The sequence below is a fragment of the Protopterus annectens genome, chromosome 2.part2 (assembly GCF_019279795.1).
Source record: "Protopterus annectens isolate FY-2018-M chromosome 2.part2, PAN1.0, whole genome shotgun sequence".
NCBI lineage: Eukaryota > Metazoa > Chordata > Ceratodontiformes > Protopteridae > Protopterus > Protopterus annectens.
In genome coordinates, this window is record NC_056730.1 from 66,354,648 (window position 1) to 66,373,604 (window position 18,957).

General features: G+C 34.9%; 1 protein-coding gene across 4 annotated transcripts in view; it reads left to right on the top strand.

Moving 5' to 3' along the window:
- The window catches only part of ERICH6 (glutamate rich 6), a 419,490-nt gene that overhangs the window by 310,133 nt on the left and 90,400 nt on the right, over positions 1-18,957 (top strand). For 3 of the 4 annotated variants that reach the window (XM_044063744.1, XM_044063745.1, XM_044063746.1), the window contains one exon: positions 683-911. In XM_044063744.1, the coding sequence (XP_043919679.1) occupies positions 683-911 (229 nt within the window). Of the gene's footprint in view, positions 1-682; positions 912-18,957 lie in introns of those variants that run through there. The other variant, XM_044063748.1, reaches the window with a different exon arrangement.

Here is an 18,957-nt window from a genome sequence, read left to right on the forward strand (position 1 = left end):
AATCCCATTTTAAAAAATGACAAAAGATCTTCCATTTTGAAGTCTTGTTTCTGACAGGATATTTGTTGCATTAAAACAATTTACATTGTGAAGACAAATCAGGATGTTTAAGTTATGAGTTATTAAGGAGTTCCATTCCATACTTGTAGGTTTACTTCCCCCACTCTCTACTTGCATACCAGTTTACTGTAAGAAAATGGCTAAGTCAGTCACATACTCTTAGACAACCCCTGAAGAGATGCATTTGTGCCATCAACAAATGTTTTAAAAGGATGAGGGTTTTGCAGGCCATCTGATGGATTAGGTGCCTGGGCCAAGAGCAAAATAAAACAACTGTTTTCACTAAATAAAAAAAAAATGAAAATGTAGTAAATAATTGAAAAACTAAAAAAAAATAACCATAAAGCTTTGTGGGTCATCGCCTTATGCATCTGCCATTCCATTTACTTGTAGATGCCACTCTCTTTCTCTTTCTCTGTCCTTCTTTCTCACTTTCTACAATAGCTTTTAGGCCTGGTTTAAATGTAAGGGCTCTGGGCATTACAGGAAAATTATGTTGAAGTATGGATGTTTTTATTCTGAAGTTCTAATTTTGCATTATGCCAAACAAATTAAAAATTAATATCTAATAAGTTATAGATGGATGCAAGAAAATAAATATATGTTTCTCAATCATTTACAGGGTAAGTTTTGATGCTTTCGGTGGACTTTATTCTGATGAAAAAGGTAACCGAATAAAGAGATGGATGTGGAAGAGTGAAGTCAGTTCAGCACAATATGCTCCATTTAAACCCATCTTTTTATCCCTGAACTATAATATTGGCTTCAGGATTCTGCAAAAGGACAAAATATTTGTGAATTTCCTTGCAATGGGAAAACAAGCAAAATTCAGTTTTGGATCAAGGTTTCAGGTAGTAGCTGTTCTCTCATTATCATTTACACTTTCTAATTTACTTTATGTAACAATGATAGTTTATTGTCTTTGTGTGTCTCATTATTCAATTATACCAGAAATATGGCTTTACATAATTTCTTAGAAAAATTACATAGCTAACCACAGCCATATATTTGTTTGAGATACATAAATATATAGTAATGTCTGTAGTCGTTAAATATTTAGAAAACTTTTGTTGATGACATATACTATCCATATATCACATCAAGCCACAAAATCAATAGTAATCATATGTTACATTGAAGATGGCTTATGTTTGACGGGTAGAATTCACACATATGTGGAGTTCACAGGATGACTTATTGATGACCCTTTAGTCAACATCCTGCAGAGGCATGCATATGTAAACAGGGGTGCATGCATCACCCAGTGTGCAAATGTGCTTGGTAGGTCAAACAGCATGGCAAAGGATTATATGCTGAAGATGTCAAGAAAAAAATGTACAATGCCTAGCAACAAGCAAAAAAAACAAATAAATAAAATGAAAATATAAAAAGATGGCACTGTAACTGATGAATTGTATATTATACACAAGAGGTAAGAACAATAGTGTTGCACGGTCAGCCAAAGGAAACGTGACCCTTTTTAGCCATACCCCAAACACAGTAGCAATGTTTTATTTACCTAAATATGCTGCACAAGTTTAGGTCATATCTGTCTACACTGAAATGTCTGAATATATATTTAAGGATACAATTAATATTAAGAAGTTTGGATTTTTACAAATAGAGAAAATGGATGACATTTGCAGTTTTCACATTATTGATATGATAATGCAAACAGCATTACTTATTATAATGACAATTACCAGAAAGAAATTTGCAAAACAAGAGAAAGTTTCCTCGGGACTGACAGGCATGATGTTGCACAAGATGAAACCTATTAATGAGGAGGAGACTGGAGCTTGTTTTTGGTGGGTTGCACTTGAACAAGATATTGTGTCCTTTGTCTAGAGTACAGGTGCAAAAGTATGCTTCATGTAAGTATGTTTGAAATTCTTTCTTAAACTGAAGAGAGACTGTATATTTACATAATTCTAGGAGAATGCGGTTTCAGTTTGCTGGTGCAAAATGGAAATGCCTTTTGAAGCTGGTCTTTGAAGTACAAAAAAGTTACCATTTTTTGCACACAAGTTATAAGAGGGTAATATTATAGTCAGTTTATTTTAAAATGTGGAACAAGAAATGGTTTGTAGAAGTTTTTAGATGAGCATGGATAAAAAAAAACAGACTCTGATATAATATTATAATGCTACAATATTATTACTCTGGAATTTCTTAACATTCTAAGTCAAAGGTGACTAATTTATTGTTTTATATATACATAATTCAGTAAACATTAAGTCCTCTGGCTGTGTTATGCTTGTAGCCAATTTTCAACCAGTATACTGCTCCTCACACATTTTTTTCTATCAAAAAATATAGTTACCCGCCTTTATGTTTCACCACCTGGTAGGAGCGGGTAGCTGTTTTACCACTTGTAGAATGAAAAGCTGCTCCTACTCACTGTTGCCTAACTACCTCTTTCATTTTCTTTAAGTAAATTTAAATCTCTTATGTTGAGCATAATGTCAGCCTCCCCCACTCAAAACAATGTCATTACCCTGGGTGACTTTGATTTTAGTTTTCTTGGCACAAGCTTAAATGGCATTAGAATTTTTAGCTGATCTAGGTCTCATGTATCTTATAACAAAATCAAATCATCTGGATCTACATTCTAACCACCACTCCTTTCTAACTCTTTTGATTACTTCCAACCCAACAAATTTCTGAAATATCACCATACATCTACCATCATTAGGTGGTGACTATCCCATTACCTTCCAGATCAGAAACCAATCTCCTAAATCACATCCAAAACTTACCTTTTAGACCCCAAATCTGCTGCAAAAATAATCACCCAAACAGTACTTGATCTTCAAGGCAAAGTATTTCCTCTAACTAAAAGAATACCTTGGAACCTTTCCCCTAGGGCACCAGTTCTCATAATGCCATCCCTGCTGCCACAACAATTATTTTTCTTCCAAAGATTCAAAGTCACCACCTCTTATATTTAGAAAAATACTATCCAAAGATGATCCTGTTTTTTTATCTGATAATCATACGTACACATGCATTCCACATTATATTGCTATTGGCTGAATTAGTGGCTATTTAAGTTAAGTATATTGTTACTTCAAATAAAAATATTTATTTGACTTGTCACTTATTGATCTGATTTTAAAAAATAATTACTTTTTATTTGGTGACAATATTTGCAAACAGATTTCACGTGTTGCTATCATTGCAGATTGTTCCCCTACTTTTGGCAACATTTTTAGCTTATAGGAATGAAAAAATATTTATATGTTTCCTATGGCTTTAAATCTGTTGGCTTTTATAGTTGTTGTGTTGATGGTGTATTTATTTATTGTATAGAAGGGAACATCAGAATCTTTAACTGAAGGGGTGCATGGCCAAGATGGCTAACTGAGAACAGCAACTTGTGAAAGCTAGAGATAATAAAAACTTTTCTCCGACAGAAAATATAGTCACAAAATTTAAAATTTGGGAGTACCTGTTAGCTAATGTTATTCATCAATAGTCAGAGAAAAGATTTATAGCTTCAAGTTCTTCAGACCCTGTAATTTTCCTGTCAGAATTTCAGCTGTTTGGTTAAGAGAGAAAAGACGTCCATATGAGTCACTCAAGAAATGGTACTCAAGATTTTTGTATTAAAACATGCATTCAGTCACTAATATCTAGTATGCAGGATGTATTACTTAAAATGGACAAATTGGATACCAAAATACAAAGTTTCACAGATGATGGAACATTTAAAAATATTTACGAGACAACAAAGTACACAAATCAGCAGTATGGAAGAATCTTTAAATTGATCATGAAGAGAGAATAATTGAAGATGAGTCTCAGACTGAATTTATTTTAAAACAAAAATAATTGTCTCATAAAGTTAATAATTTAGAAAATATACTGAAATATAATAACATTAGAATTTGTGGTATACCTGAAAAGTATGAGTGAGGCAATATAATAAACTTAACAGCCTGGCTGTGTAAACCATTAAATCTACAGAAACTTTATCTTTTGGAATTGAAAGGGCATGTAGATCTCTAACAGCATCTTTGAAGAAGGAAAACTCACCACCATGTTCAATTATAGTTAAGTTTGTCTGGGTTAGAAAAAGACTGAATATTGGAAACAGCATGGTCTAACCCACCTATTAAAATAGGTGAACATGTCGTCAGATTTGACAATGATTATTCCAGTTAAGTAATGAGAAAAAGAAAATCCTGCTTACCACTGATTAAAGAATGTAAAAAGAACAATATTAAAGCCACTTTGGTGTTTCCTGCAAAGATCAAATTATTTCTTTCTGAAGGAACTAAATATTTGGCACACTGGAGGAGGCATCCACTTTTGTTAACAAAAATAAAACCCCTAATAATACTGAAAAAATGGACTGGAACAATGTAACCATCAAAAGACAGAATGAGATGAATTTCTTTAAAACTACTTCTAAAATTAAAAAGTTTAAAAACAAATGACTTTTATTCTCTGATTGCATGACTTTTATTTTCTGAAACAATAGAGTTATCCTTTAAAGGACCACTACGGGCAAATGATGAAGAAACATATATTTTTTTATCTTGCCATGATTTACTACACCTCCCTAAGCTGCCTGCAGCAAAATAAGTACTCATTCCTAATTTTATTTTGTTTTTACTCTTATCTGCCCTCATGGGGGCAGACATTGTGATTCATTTGAAAAGCTAAACCTGTCCCATAATGCACAGACTGAGAACAAATAGCCCTACCATTTGTTGTCAGACTAGACTTCCATTCACTTAGAATGGAACACCTGAAAAAAACTGCCAAGTTTGAGAGTCTGCAGCTCATGTGTCATTGACTGGTATGTGCTGAGGTTTACAAATGTTGTTCCTACTGATGTATTACACATTCTCTGAAAGAAACTTGCAAAAGCATCAACAAATTACTGAGATAAAAAAGACTTTTCATAAGGAGCAGTTTTGCAAGTTTCAGTTCCTGGCCAGGCTACTACTCCCATCTACCCTCCTTCAGTGTGCTACAGTCTCTCATTTCCAGCTTTACTAGATTCAACTATTTAGTCAGCTTTGCATGACAATAGACATAAAAAAAATTACAGCCTGGCGTTCCAATAAATCTGTTCCCTTGTATGTCTCTTCCCGTCTGAATAGCATTTCCCAGGAATAATTAAAAAAAAAAAACAAACAAACATCAGTCCAGAGTTTAGGCCAGTCTATCCATTTTTTAAAATGTGCACAGTAAAATATTCAACTTGTAATGCATTTTGGCTGCTGACATGGTTATCTTTACATAGTTATTCTCTTATAGTATAGCCTGAACTTATGGTATTTAATGATAAATTTTACAACAGTTCTCAATTTCTTAACAATGACATCCCAAGCCTCTGATGTGACCTAGTACTTTTTCTACTATTACTATTGCTTTATCTAGTTTGTCTTAGTTGTATACCTGTAGCATGTCTCTCATCCTCTCAGCAACAGACTCCTGGAGAAAACTTCCAAAGCAGATACTTGTATTGAAAGAGTAGCAGCAGCTGTAGCTGTGATACCACACTCCAAATCAATGCACTCAAACATAGTACTGACAAACGCAGGGGAATGTATATGTCTGAATCAAGCAGTGATGAAATTGCAAGGGACTTCACTGAGCACAATTTTACTCAATCTCTCTATTTCATAATCTATAACATTCGTACCACACTTACAAAGGCACACCTCCACCTTCCACAAACACAGCTACCAAGACCCACACAACATACTAGTCAAATTTAAGGCTTTTCCCACCTCTCTGCAAAACACTGCTGTAATGGCTTTGACAAACAAATGAAAATGATTGATGAGTGTTGGTTCAGGGCTCCCATCCATATCGCTCAACAGTACAGATTTTTGCAGAAAGTCCAGATTTTTGTCTGTTTTTTATAAAATTGCAGTTTTCTGTCAAATCACTGGCAAATCATTGAACACTGAAGTCAGAAAGTTGATAGGCATTTGATTTTCAGACTTCATCTCCTTAAGAAAATTCACTCTAATGCAAAACCTGTTTATCAACTTTCTAAGTTTGTAAGTGCAATATTTATAGATTGTCCCACTTTTAGGGCCTTTGTCACCTATTATTCATGGCCTTGTCCAGATTTCTTGTTCTATTATGTTGAGAGGTATGCTGCCATCCCTTCCTACTGGAGCCAGTCCTCTGCACTTGCACAAGTATACCCCTCAGCAGGGCAGCAAGAGGTATCAGTGCAGATTTGCTTTATAGTTCTTTTACACCACAGACACACACACACACACACACACACACACACACACACACACACACACACACACACACACACACACACACACACACACACACACTGATACACTGTTAATGTGGACAAAGCTGTTTGTTTAAAGTCACCAAACTTTTCTCCAAACCCAGTTTTATGACACCTGCTACCAATCCACTTGACAGTCTGCAGCTGTAAATCTTGTTTGTCCATGTTATTTATTCTTTTCCTTGGTTTCGTTTCTCTTACTTGTAATGTTACCTTTACTCATTTTCTTCTCCTGCCTCCCATATCTGCCCTAATTATTACTTCTAACAAATACTTTTTCTCACTCTTTCTTCTCTTCTGCTCCTCCTCTTTATCCACTATTTGAACTTTTCCACTCTGACATTTGCTTTATAAGTAAATAATGAAATGTCACACTTATAATGTCAGCACATTTCAATGCTACATAATATTGTATTTAGTCTAATAATAGGTTCATAGGTAGGTACTAGGCTATCGGCCCAAGGGCCTAAGTGAGCCTAGCCAACAAGATCCCCTGGCTTATGCCACCCAAGAAAGTTATTTTCCTGTGCCACTGTCAAGCAGAGACACAGAAGTGATTCCCGGGGTATATTTCCTATTTCCCATCCACTCAAAGATTTTTCTTGAAGAGTGCTAACGAGGAACTTTGTTTGACATAGATGGGTAGCTTGTTCCAGAGTATGGGAAGTCTCTGGGACAGGAATCTATCCCTTCAGCATGTCCTGTTTATTGTGGTAACAAGGTTTAGGTCCCTAGAGCATGTAGCTTGGAGTAACTGGGATTTCTTTAGGTGTAGCATGTCCAACAGCTCTGGGTTTGACATAGCTTTATATGTTAGGCAGAAATCACCTTGGAGTAGGCGATATGCTATGGAGTAAAGCTGGAGGTTTTTGAGATGGTCAGTGTAGGACATCCGTTTGAGGCCAGTAATCCACTTTGTGAGGTACTTTTGTGGCCTTTCCAGCTCCTGCAGATGTCTTGTGAGGTACATTCCAAAAGGGGCGTTGTACTCTATAATGGGTCAAATGAGTGTCGAGTAGATGGGAACAATGACCTCTTTTTTTTCGTGGATGAGAACCCTTTTGTGATGAGGTGTGCCACGTAGAAGGGCTTCCTGACTACTGTGGCAAAGTGATTATCAAAGGAGGGACTACTGTCCACCTGGGTCCCAAGGTCTCTTATCACACATTTGGTGTTAAGTAGACTGCTGTCTATGTGGTAGTTAATGGGTACAGAGTTTCTACCAAAGGGGATGACAATGCACTTTTTGGCATTGAGCTTGAGGCCATGGCTCTGACACCAGGCATCTGTCTCAGTGAAGCACTTCTTTAGGATGTCCACATCATTTATGGACTCGACTATGGCTCCTAGTTTGCAGTCATCTGCGAACTTCATTAGCCAGAGGACTTCTGTGTTAGCCTGTACTTCAGAGAAGTAGATACAAAGCAGGAGAGGTCCCAGGACTGAACCCTGTGGTACTCCACTTGTCACTGGTTTGAGGTCAGATTTGGAGTCTGCAGCTTTTACAGTGTGGGTTCTGTCAGTGAGCCAGTTGGCAACCCATCTTGTGACGTAGGGATTTATACCTAGTTTAGTGAGTTTAGCTATAATTCCAGAATGAGGGATGGTGTTAAAAGTCTTGGCGAGGTCAAGATAGGCTGTGTGAACCAACTTAGCCTCATCTATGGCTTTGGTGACTGCCTCAAAGAAGTTGATTAGGTTCAGGATGCATGATCTGCCTTTCACAAACCTGAACTGTGTGGGGTCCAGAGTTTGGAGGTTACCAATGTCTTTGTTTATGAGTTCCATGATGATACGTTCCATGGCCTTGCAGAACAGGCTCATCAGGCTAATAGGACGATAGTTCCTGGGATCAGTGGTGGCTCCCCCTTTGTGGAGTGGGATAACTGTTGTTTTGCGCCATTCGGTGGGGACAAAGCCTGATGTGAGGCTATGATTGAACATGGTGCTTAGGTGGGGAGCCAGTTCATTCTGAAGTTCATGTAAAACACAGCCTGGGATGTTGTCCAGTCCCATGGATGCTGTGTTTATGGCTTTAGAGAGTGCAGCTTTTACCTGTGGAGTTGTGATTACAGGGACTCTGCATTCTTCCTGTATAGATATAAGCCCTTTAGGGTGTGAGAGGGTGGTAAAGTTAGCACTGAACCTATCTGCCAGGATGTTGGCAACATCAGTTGGTTCTGTAATTTTCATGCCATTGTGCTGTAACTCAGAGCAGATCTGGGTGTTGCCATTGAGATTCTTGACATAGCTATAGAATGCTTTGTGGTTGTCCTTAGAATCAGTGGCGATTTTATTTTCATAGCTAGCTTTAGAGGCTCTTATAAGGAATCTCAGCTTCCTACTGAGACTGACCAGGGAGCTCCACCACTCATGGGATTTTACTCTCTTTTGTAACAGTTTCTTCCTTCTGTTGTACAGTTTGTTTATGGCAGAGGACCACCAGATTGGCTTCCTTTTTTGGAGGATAGCTTCTTGGTTCTATTTGGGATAGCACAATCCATGCACTCATGTAAGTGTTTACAGAGTGCATTTGTGTAGGATTCAGCAGTCGTAACTGTATTGTCCATCTACATGGGTGTCATGAAGTTCTCCACTTCTGTCTTAAGAAGCATGAAGTTGGCTTTGGAGAAATTTTTTACCATGGTTTCCTTAATGGGGGTGGGGGCAGGATGTGGATATCTAAGGTGATTAGCGTATGGTTGGATCTGACCAGCTAGGAGTTGACTTCGGGTGTGGAACACCGGTCACTCATGTTGGTAATGACTAGGTTTAGGATATTGTTGCCCTTGGTGGAGGTGTGGATAAGTTGATCCAGGGCACTGGAATTTATGAATTCCAGAAAGCGTTGAGCAAAGGAGTTGGTACATGAGTAGTTTTCCCAGTTAATTGTGGGGTAGTTGAAATCACCCATTATTAGGGTGTTTGAACCCTAATATTTTCTAGTGTATCAAGAAAAGAGAAGTGGGAATCATGGGGCATGATGGGGGATCTGCAGCAAGCTACAATTTGGATTGCAGTTTTGCACAGAGTTAGTTGCACTTGGATAACCTTGAATACATTATGCTGAACAACTAGCCTAGAGGTGTGGATATTCTTAATGAATATGGACACACCTCCACCTTTGTCGTTCCAGTCCAGGTTACGTGGACGAAAAGTGTGGTATGATTTATAGCCTGGTAGTGTAGGGGTGCTCTTTGGAGCCTTGAACCAGGTCTCAGACACTGCACAGATGTCGATGTTCTCCATTTTAAGGAGTGCCTTGAGTGAGTGCATTTTGAGATTTAGACTTCTAGCATTGAGTAGCATTACCCTCAGTTTTTGCTTGCCTGTTCCTGTTACAGTAGTGCATTTGTCATTTGAACCTTGTCTAAAAAAGGCACTATATGGGCGGCAAGAGCCTGAGCCAGTATCCAGAATCCCATGGGCAACAGGTGCAGGCCATCTCTGGCAAAACATTGTGGTCTGTTGACCATGTCGTCCCAGGCAGACAGATACTAGATCCTCTTAGAGTGACACCAGAAGCTTAGCCAATTGTTGAAGTCAATCATTTTATCCTTTTATTGCAGTATCATTCTGGGTGATGGCAGAATACTACTCAGGGCTAGGGTCATACCTCCCTGGGCTACAAGATCGGAGAGCTTTTCCATGTCTTTTTTCATGTAGTTCAGGGAGGTACGTCTCGGGTCATTCACACCAACATGGACAATGGCAGAGTCATATTTGTACTTGTTGTGGAATGACCTGAGTGTGTGGGTTATATGGTGGATCCTGGTACTCAACAGGTAGCTGACAGTAACCTTCTTCTTGTTTAGCCTGGTGAGTGGGACATCAGTGTGCCTGACTAGAGTCACCTGTGACTAGTGTGTTGGGTAAGTTGTTTTGCCTAAAATATTATATATGTTATAATATAATATATATATATATATATATATATATATATATATATATATATATATATATATATATGGGTCTACCTGAATTAACCAAAACTGCAAATGACCGACAGCGAGATAACTGACACCAGAAGATCGACAACAGAGAAGACTGACAGTTAAGAATCCCGATGGTGAGAACACCGACATGTTAAGGTAAGTGTGTGATAGGGACGGATGTTAGGGTCAGGGTGTGGGTAAGGTAAGTGTGTGATAGTGATGGACTTTAGGGTTAGGGGCGGATTAAGTGAGTTAGGGTTAGGGTGCGGGTAAGGTAAGTGTGTGATAGTGACGGACCTTAGGGTTAGAGTTTAGGTTAAGGTTAATGCATATATAGTTGTGTATGTAAGGTTTAGTGTAGGTTTGTAAGGTTTTTGGTGTGCTTGTGTTGTGTGTGTGTTTTTTGGGAAAGTTATTTGTTTTGTTGATTGTCGGGATTGTGGTTTGTCAGACAGTTTCATGTTTTTGAACTTTCGGTTTTGTCGTGTCGGTTATTTCGTTGTCTGTGTTTTGGCGAGTTGGTGTTATCAGTTAGACCCATATATATATATATATATATATATATATATATATATATATATATATATATATATATATATATATTTGCCCATAATATCTCAATTAGTGAGTGGGATCTTCATGACAGCATCAAGGAAACATTTTCCTTCCTTCTGTGTTTTTTTTTTCTTAAGTTTTAGATTTTTCTTGGTATATTGATTGATTTTCTTAGTATATTTTATTTTTTGTTTTCCATTTGTTTACTGGACACAAGGTGACCATTTTCAGTGGAGGCTCGGGGAGAAAAGCTCCACATACATAGGAAACAATTATAAAAGAATAATAAAAATAAATTATACAAACATAGCTATTTTGTACAAAGAGTTCAGAAAATATAAAAGGAGTAAAATCAGAGTTTTGCAATTGATGCAGCATACAGTGGTTAGAATACTGAGAAACTATTAAACAAGATATTATACAATAAATATACAGTTGCTTGAACATAAATTCAAAAAGAAGTTTCCATAGCCAAACAGGGTCATAAACTAGAAATTGTAACTATATTGATATCATTTATATTGCATTTATCTTGTTTTAATGATGGTATATGTGTATTATTGTATGTGTCATATGTGCAGAAATAGTTGTATTAATCTATGTATGTACAGTATATTGACAAAGTACTGAGTCACATCAGAGGCTTGGGAGGTCATTGTTAAGAAAGTGAGAACTGTTTTAAAGCTTGGCATTGAATACCATAAGTTCAGGTTATGCTATAAGAGAATAACTATGTAAAGATAACCATGTCAGCAGACAGAATACATTATAAACTGAATGTTTTACTGTGCACATTAAGAAATGGATAGATTGGTCCAAAGTCTGGACTGATATGTGTGTTTTTTTTCCTGGGGAAATGCTGTTCAGAAGTGAAGAGACATATACAGGAACAGTTTTAGTGGCACACCACCAGGCTGTGATTTTTTTATGTCTATTGTCATGCAAAGCTGACAAAATACTTGAATCTACCCAAGCTGGAAATGTGACACTGTAGCCCACTGAAGGAGGGGAGATGGGAGGAGTAACTTCGCCAGGAATTGAAACTTGCAAAAGTGCTCCTTGTGAAAAGTATTTTTTATCTCAGTAATTTGTTGACGCTTTTGCAAGTTTCTTTCAGAGAATGTGTAGTACATCAATAGGAACAACATTTGTAAAACTCAGCACATACCAGTCAATGACACATGAGCTGCAGACTCTCAAACTTGGCATTTTTTTCAGGTGGTCCATTCTAAGTGAATGGAAGTCTAGTCTGACAACAAATGGTAGGGCTATTTGTTCTCACAGTCTGTGTATTGAGACAGATTTAGCTTTCCAAAGGAATCACAATGTCTGCCCCCATGAGGCAGACAAGTGTAAAAAAAAATAAATTTAGGAATGAGTACTTATTTTGTTGCAGGCAGTTTTAGGAGGTGCAGTAAATCATGGCAAGATAAAAAATATATATGTTTTTTCATTGCTTGCCCGTAGTGGTCCTTTAAGTAAAAGGTTTGTATTGGACTTTAAGCTTCAAAACATATGTAAGTTTGTATTTATATTTTAAGCTAAAAGATATTTCATGATGAGGAATATAAATGTTTAGTTTTACTGTTTTACTATATTTACACTGAAAGACTTAATATATTTCATGTAACTGAACTTATAAATGTATTTCTTAATGTTAAACAAATACTTCCTATAAGAGAATGGCATGAAATTATAAGCAAAAGAACTGACAACTTTAAGACTATATAAGGCAAACATTTTTTGCTTTGTTTAACTTTGCTTAGCATGTACATTGCTGGTTTAACTGAATGTCAGATCTAATTAATATGCTAAGTGTTAAAGTGTTGGTGATTTCATTTACTTTCTTTCTGTGCAACACATTCCTTTCACAGGCCGTTTAAGAAGCAATTGAAACTTAAAAATTCTTGAGAACAAAAGAAATGTTCTAATTGTGTAAAAATGCTTGGTTCTTAATTACCTTACTTCCTGCTTGCTCCTTGATCTGTTTTGAAGAAAATCTAGGACAGACTTCACTGATGTCTGTAGAAACAGGAAGGAAATTTATTTTTCTTTTTCCATTATTTTTGTTTAATTATATATGTGAGAAATCTCAAAATAACATATTTTTAAAAATATTTAAAAGTAAAGAATTAGTTAAACAAAAGCTACAGTAATGTTTTATATTGATCTGTTCCTGACATATAATTGCTGACAATATGCTGAATGTTAATAGCTTAATCTGTAGTTTTATTAACTCTGTACATATTAATGGAAATAAGTAAAATTAGATGTTTGTTACTGATTAGAACAGTTTTAAAAATTAAGAAGAATGAAAAACTTACAGAGGAAATTAGTAGCTGCTGTGTGCACTGAGTTGTCATTTTCACATGCTGTAATCAAATTCTAATGTCAGGATGTGAAGCTTAGATCAGAACTGCAGCCCACAATGGATAACTAAATCAATATCACTTATCGAATTCCACTCTAACCTGGTTCCAAAGCTACTTAACTGACAGGTACCAAGCTGTGAAAGGGGAAAATTCTCTCTCTCCTCAGCTGCCCATAACTATAGGAGTCCCACAGGGTTCTATCTTAGGACCACTACTATTCACAGTCTTCACAAATGACCTCCATACCTCCACACAGCATGCATCTATCATTCAGTATGCAGATGACACTACCTTAATCTGTGATGCACAAAACATTCCCACCCTCCTGCAAACAACTCAACTAGCATTCTCTGATGTTGAAAACTACCTTACCAAAGTCCAACTTATCCTCAATCCAAAGAAAACTCAGTTTATGATAATAACCAGTTCTAACAAAAACACCGATAACAGTCAATTCATTATCTACTCCAGAAATGCTACTCCTGTCACTCCAGTGGCACAGGCTAAGCTATTAGGAATAACCATAGATTCCCACCTAAAATTTGATAGTCATCTCAACTTAACTATTAAAAAAGTACATGCCAAACTGGGATCACTCTACCGTATTAAACCATTTCTTACCAACAGCCCAAGATCAGCCAATGCTCACTCCCAACTTCTATCCACCCTACTCTATGCATCTCCCATTCTGACTAATCTCAACAAAACTGAACTAAGCAAAATGGAAGCCTGCTATAACAGAATTGCCCGCTTTGCTGCAAATTGCTCATATAGAACTCATCACTGCACTGCTTTGAGACAGCTCCACTGGCTTGAACTGCCCAACCTCCTAACCTACAATCAGCTCTGCCTCTGTCATTCTATCTATTACCTCCCCAATAAGTGTCCTGCCCTCAAAATCCTAGTACATCACTCAGCCAAAAGGCCTCTTAGATCATCAAGCAAACTACTACTAGAAGTCACCAACAGCTACAATAGCTTTGGAGATACGCTATGTAGTAGTTCAGTGGCTAAAAAATGGAACTCTGTCTCCACTAACATTCAAAGCACATCATCCAAAGCCTCCTTTAAAGACCTCATCAGGCAACATCTCAAGCAAAGTTGGTAGTGCCATGATTGCTCCCCAGGCTAGTGAAAGCGTATAAGGTATACATACTAAATCTAGAGTACTCGATAATAGTTTTTCAACCTTACTCACAAACACTGGCTAATTTACAATGTATGTACTGTACCTGTGTACTATGTATGTATTCTACCTATGTTCCAGATTTCAGCTGTACATCACAAATCTATTAATTACCTCTATTTTTAAATTAATATTTTTTTTGTTTGTTCACTCCACTGTAACTGTTGATGTGCCGCTTACCACTGTAAAAACATGTCTTTTGTAGTTTGTGTGTATACTGATCATGTCTAAATAACTAAATGTATCTGTAATTTTTCTTTGTGGAGCTTTTCTCCCTGGGCCTCTGCTGAAAAAGGGCCTTTTCGGCTCAGTCAGACACCCCCGGTTAACAAATGTAAAATAAATAAATAAAAATAAATAAATAAAAACACACATTCAAATTAAATAAACATAAATTATTTTATTTATAATCAACATTACTTGTAATATTAGAATTAATAAGAAGAGTAAGCATCTTATGAATAACATACAAATGCACAAGGAATGAAATTTGTACTATGTAAGATTAATAAAAGAACAGTTTCAGTAAGTTAAGAAATATATACACACACTGTAATCTCTAATAGAGAGCTGATGATTAAATAGCTATTTGATGGGACATTTTTGAAATACAAGTTATATAGAATAAGGTGGAATACTAGTGGGCAAATAAGACAGAAAAATGTATTTAAATAACAAACTGCTTATAAGAAAGATATGTAGTACATATACTTGCAAATGGCAGAAATGTGAATCTACAAGATCTCATATAATTTGCATAGAAAATCATAAAAATATTTTAAAATATCCTGAAAGTGGAAATTTGAAACTTGTTCATGTGAACTTTGAAGCTTAGATTCACTAGGACTACCTAAAATAAATAATTCCATCAGTCAAAGCTGAAATTTGATTGCCGTATTGCTGAATCAGTACATCCATTTTGATAGAAAGTAAAGCAGATTTTTCAATAAGTTTGAACCCAGGAAGGGAGAATAGGATTGTACAAAACACAAATCCAAAAGCAGCTGGGGATGAAGTTCTCCCAAAAAAGCAAAATGCAATAACAAAAGTCCAAAATGGGAGTAAACAAACATGGCTCTCTTGATAATAAATAAAAGGCAATGCTTTTATTCAGGTACAAACTAATGAGCACTGTCGTGCCTCCTGGCACATCTTCAGACAATACAAACACTGCAAAAATCTCAATAAAAAGGGTTGCCTCACCCACATTATTTCACAGCAACCAATCATATATTTTCACCAATTACTGCTGATTACAGATCTATAAAAATGTATATATGTTTTATCATGATAAATATGTATGTGCATTGATTTCCTTTTGTATACTAGTTTAGTATGAAACAATTAAATATCACCTGTAAGTTTGCAGATATCTCTATATCTTCAGGCCCCACTGTGTTCTATTTATTTGTTTAAAGATTTAGTTATAATAAAGTTGAATGAGCAAATAATTTAAGAATATTTACTGGATAATTTATACTACTATTACATAAATAGTTATATAGTACACTAATTATTGGATTATATAATATTTTTGATTAATAGAAAAGGATTATTAAACTTTTATACAATAATGAGGAGAATAGTTAAGATGGCAAAATATATAACTAAATTAATAGTCTCTTATTGCAAAAACAACGAAAAAGAGCAAAGGCAACAGCCTGAAAAACAACGCCAGTTCAGAGAAGAAATTTATTACAGCTTAGTGCCTCGGCATAGTAGCCTTCAATGAGTATAATTACAAACACACACCCACTCAAATATATAACATAATTAATCAAGCAATTAAATCAATTAACCAATAAAAATATATAATGACATTTAAAAGGGAAATATCTAAGTTACAAGAAAGATGCAATACTAGTCACACAAATTTATAATAAACATTTTAAATTTACTTCCAAATTCAAACCATTAGGAGACATAGTATTATACTTCAAAATATAAATGGTTTCTTTAAATAACAAAATTTTTAATTAATTTATCATCTCCAGTTCTAATGAAAATATTTTCTAAAACACAACATTCAAACATTTCTATATTACTGTTATGACATTCCATAAAATGTACAGCAATAGGGCTAGTTAGTACTCTTTTTTTGATATCTCTAACATGCTCCTGCATTCTAGTTTTAAATTTTCTTTTTGTCTCACCAATATAATATAATTTACAGGGACATCTAACACAATAAATAACCCCTACAGAATTACATGAAAAATTATTAGTAGGAATAAATGGAATACCATTAATATTGTCAAAATATGGTTTAATAAATTTACATATATTACACTGGCCACAAGGATTGGTACCTACTGTAATCAAATTTGTATATATATTATCTAATGGAGAAATATAATAAGTATTAATTAATTTATCAGATAAATTTTGGCCTCTCTTGTAAGATATTTTCGGAACAACAGGGAAAATTTTATAAAGATTTTTATCTGAAATTAAAAATTTCCAAAAATATTTAATAATATTCCAAATTCTATCACTACATAAATTATATGTAGTGACAAAATAAATATCTTGCACTTCATGTGTAGAATTCCTTAAACATTTATTATAATTACTATTAGAACTAACCTCATTAATAAAAGGCAAGTAATTATTCATTTCCATATTTTTACTAATAATCGATTTATTACCATTAATGGAACTAGTTTTATTCATTAATTTATTAATACAAAAATCTAATATATCCATATTATATCCTCTTTTTAAGAACATAATAATACTATCATATATATTCTGTTCTAAATCAAATTCATTATTACACAATCTGGATAATCTTATAATTTCTCCATAGGGAATAGCAGATAAAGTATGAGGGGGATGGCAACTTGTGCCATAAAGGAACTGATGACCGTCCATAAACTTACGATATACAGTAGTATGAATTTGATCACCCAATATACCTGTTAACAAAATATCTAGAAAATGGACTTGACCACCAAATTGTAAACCATCAAACCGTAGATTATATTTATTATTATTAAGATCTGAAAAAAACTCATGAACATATTCAATACCACCGCTACAAAGAAATATTAAATCATCTATGTAGCGGTAGTAACACAAGACATGATGTTTATAAAATTTATTAGTGTATACATATTCTAACTCAAATTTACCCATAAAAGATTATATACATGGGGCAAAAGATGCCCCCATAGCAGTGCCCTTCAGTTGATGGTAAATAGATTGATTGAAACTAAAGAAATTATTAGATAAACAAAAGGAAGTCAAGTCCATGATATAGTGGGTGGTAGGATTATCTCCCAAAAAATAAAATAATGCCTGCAAGCCATCAGAATGTTTGATGTTAGTGTAAAGACTAACAACATCTACACTAATCCAAAACATATTATCTGTCCAGATGATATGACTTAATTTATCAATGAAATCAAAAGAGTCTCTAATATAGGATTCTAGTTTAAATACATAAGATGACAGATAATTATGGACAATTATGCCTATATTTTGACAAAAATAATTACTAGCTGAAACAATAGGACGTCCAGGTGGATTAGTCATATTTTTATGGAGCTTAGGCAGGCAATAGAACGTGGCTAAATTACAATTCTCTAAACAAAACTTTTTATCAAAATCATCCTTAGAGATATATCCAAGTCTAACCCCCTTATCTAATAAAGTGGTACATTCTTTAATAGCTGTTGTATATTTATCATAATCACTAATTTCGTAAGTTAATGAATCATTTAAATGTTCCATACACATGTCTAGATACTGCTTATTATTCAAAATAACAATTTTGTTACCCTTATCAGATTTTTTGATGATGATATCATGTCTACTTGAAAGATTTTTCATAGCCAACCATTCATTTTTAGTCATATTACACAATTTTTGATCATTTCTACATACATTTAACAATTCTTGCAATGAAAAAATGAATCATTTCAGAAAAATGTGTAATATTACAATTATTATATGGGGGAATAAACTTGCTGTGAAAATTAATACCTTTAGTGTTAAGCATAGAATAAGCTGAAGAATATAAAGGAGAAGAAAAATCATCAGAAAAATAGGAATAATAGCTATCTAAACTAGAATCACCATCAGTATCACTATGTATCACATTAGAAACTGGCTCATGATAGCCATATGTTTTTCTATCATTAGAGAAAAAATATCTCAAATGAAGTTTTCTAATAAATTTAAAGAGCTCTTGTTTCAATAAATGGTGTCTAGGAAAGACAGTGGGAACAAATTTAAGACCATATTGCAGTACAGTTAGTTCTTCATTGGAGATGTTACAACCAGAAATGTTAACAACATTATTATCACTAAATAAGACAGGACTAGAAAAATCAAGTCCATCTACCACTCTTGAATGTTTGTCTAGATTGCCCTTCACCCGGAGAAGAACCCGTAGCAAAATCTTTCTTTTGTATCCTCCTGAATTGTTTGCCATATCTCGAAAACGCTGCTGATGCCCCTTGAATCATTAGCAGCTGGAAGAGGTGGAAAGTCAGTATCTGAACTGTGGTTAAACCATAACCATCAGAGGAAGCAAAAGATATTGAAAGTTGTTTTTTGTTGTTATTT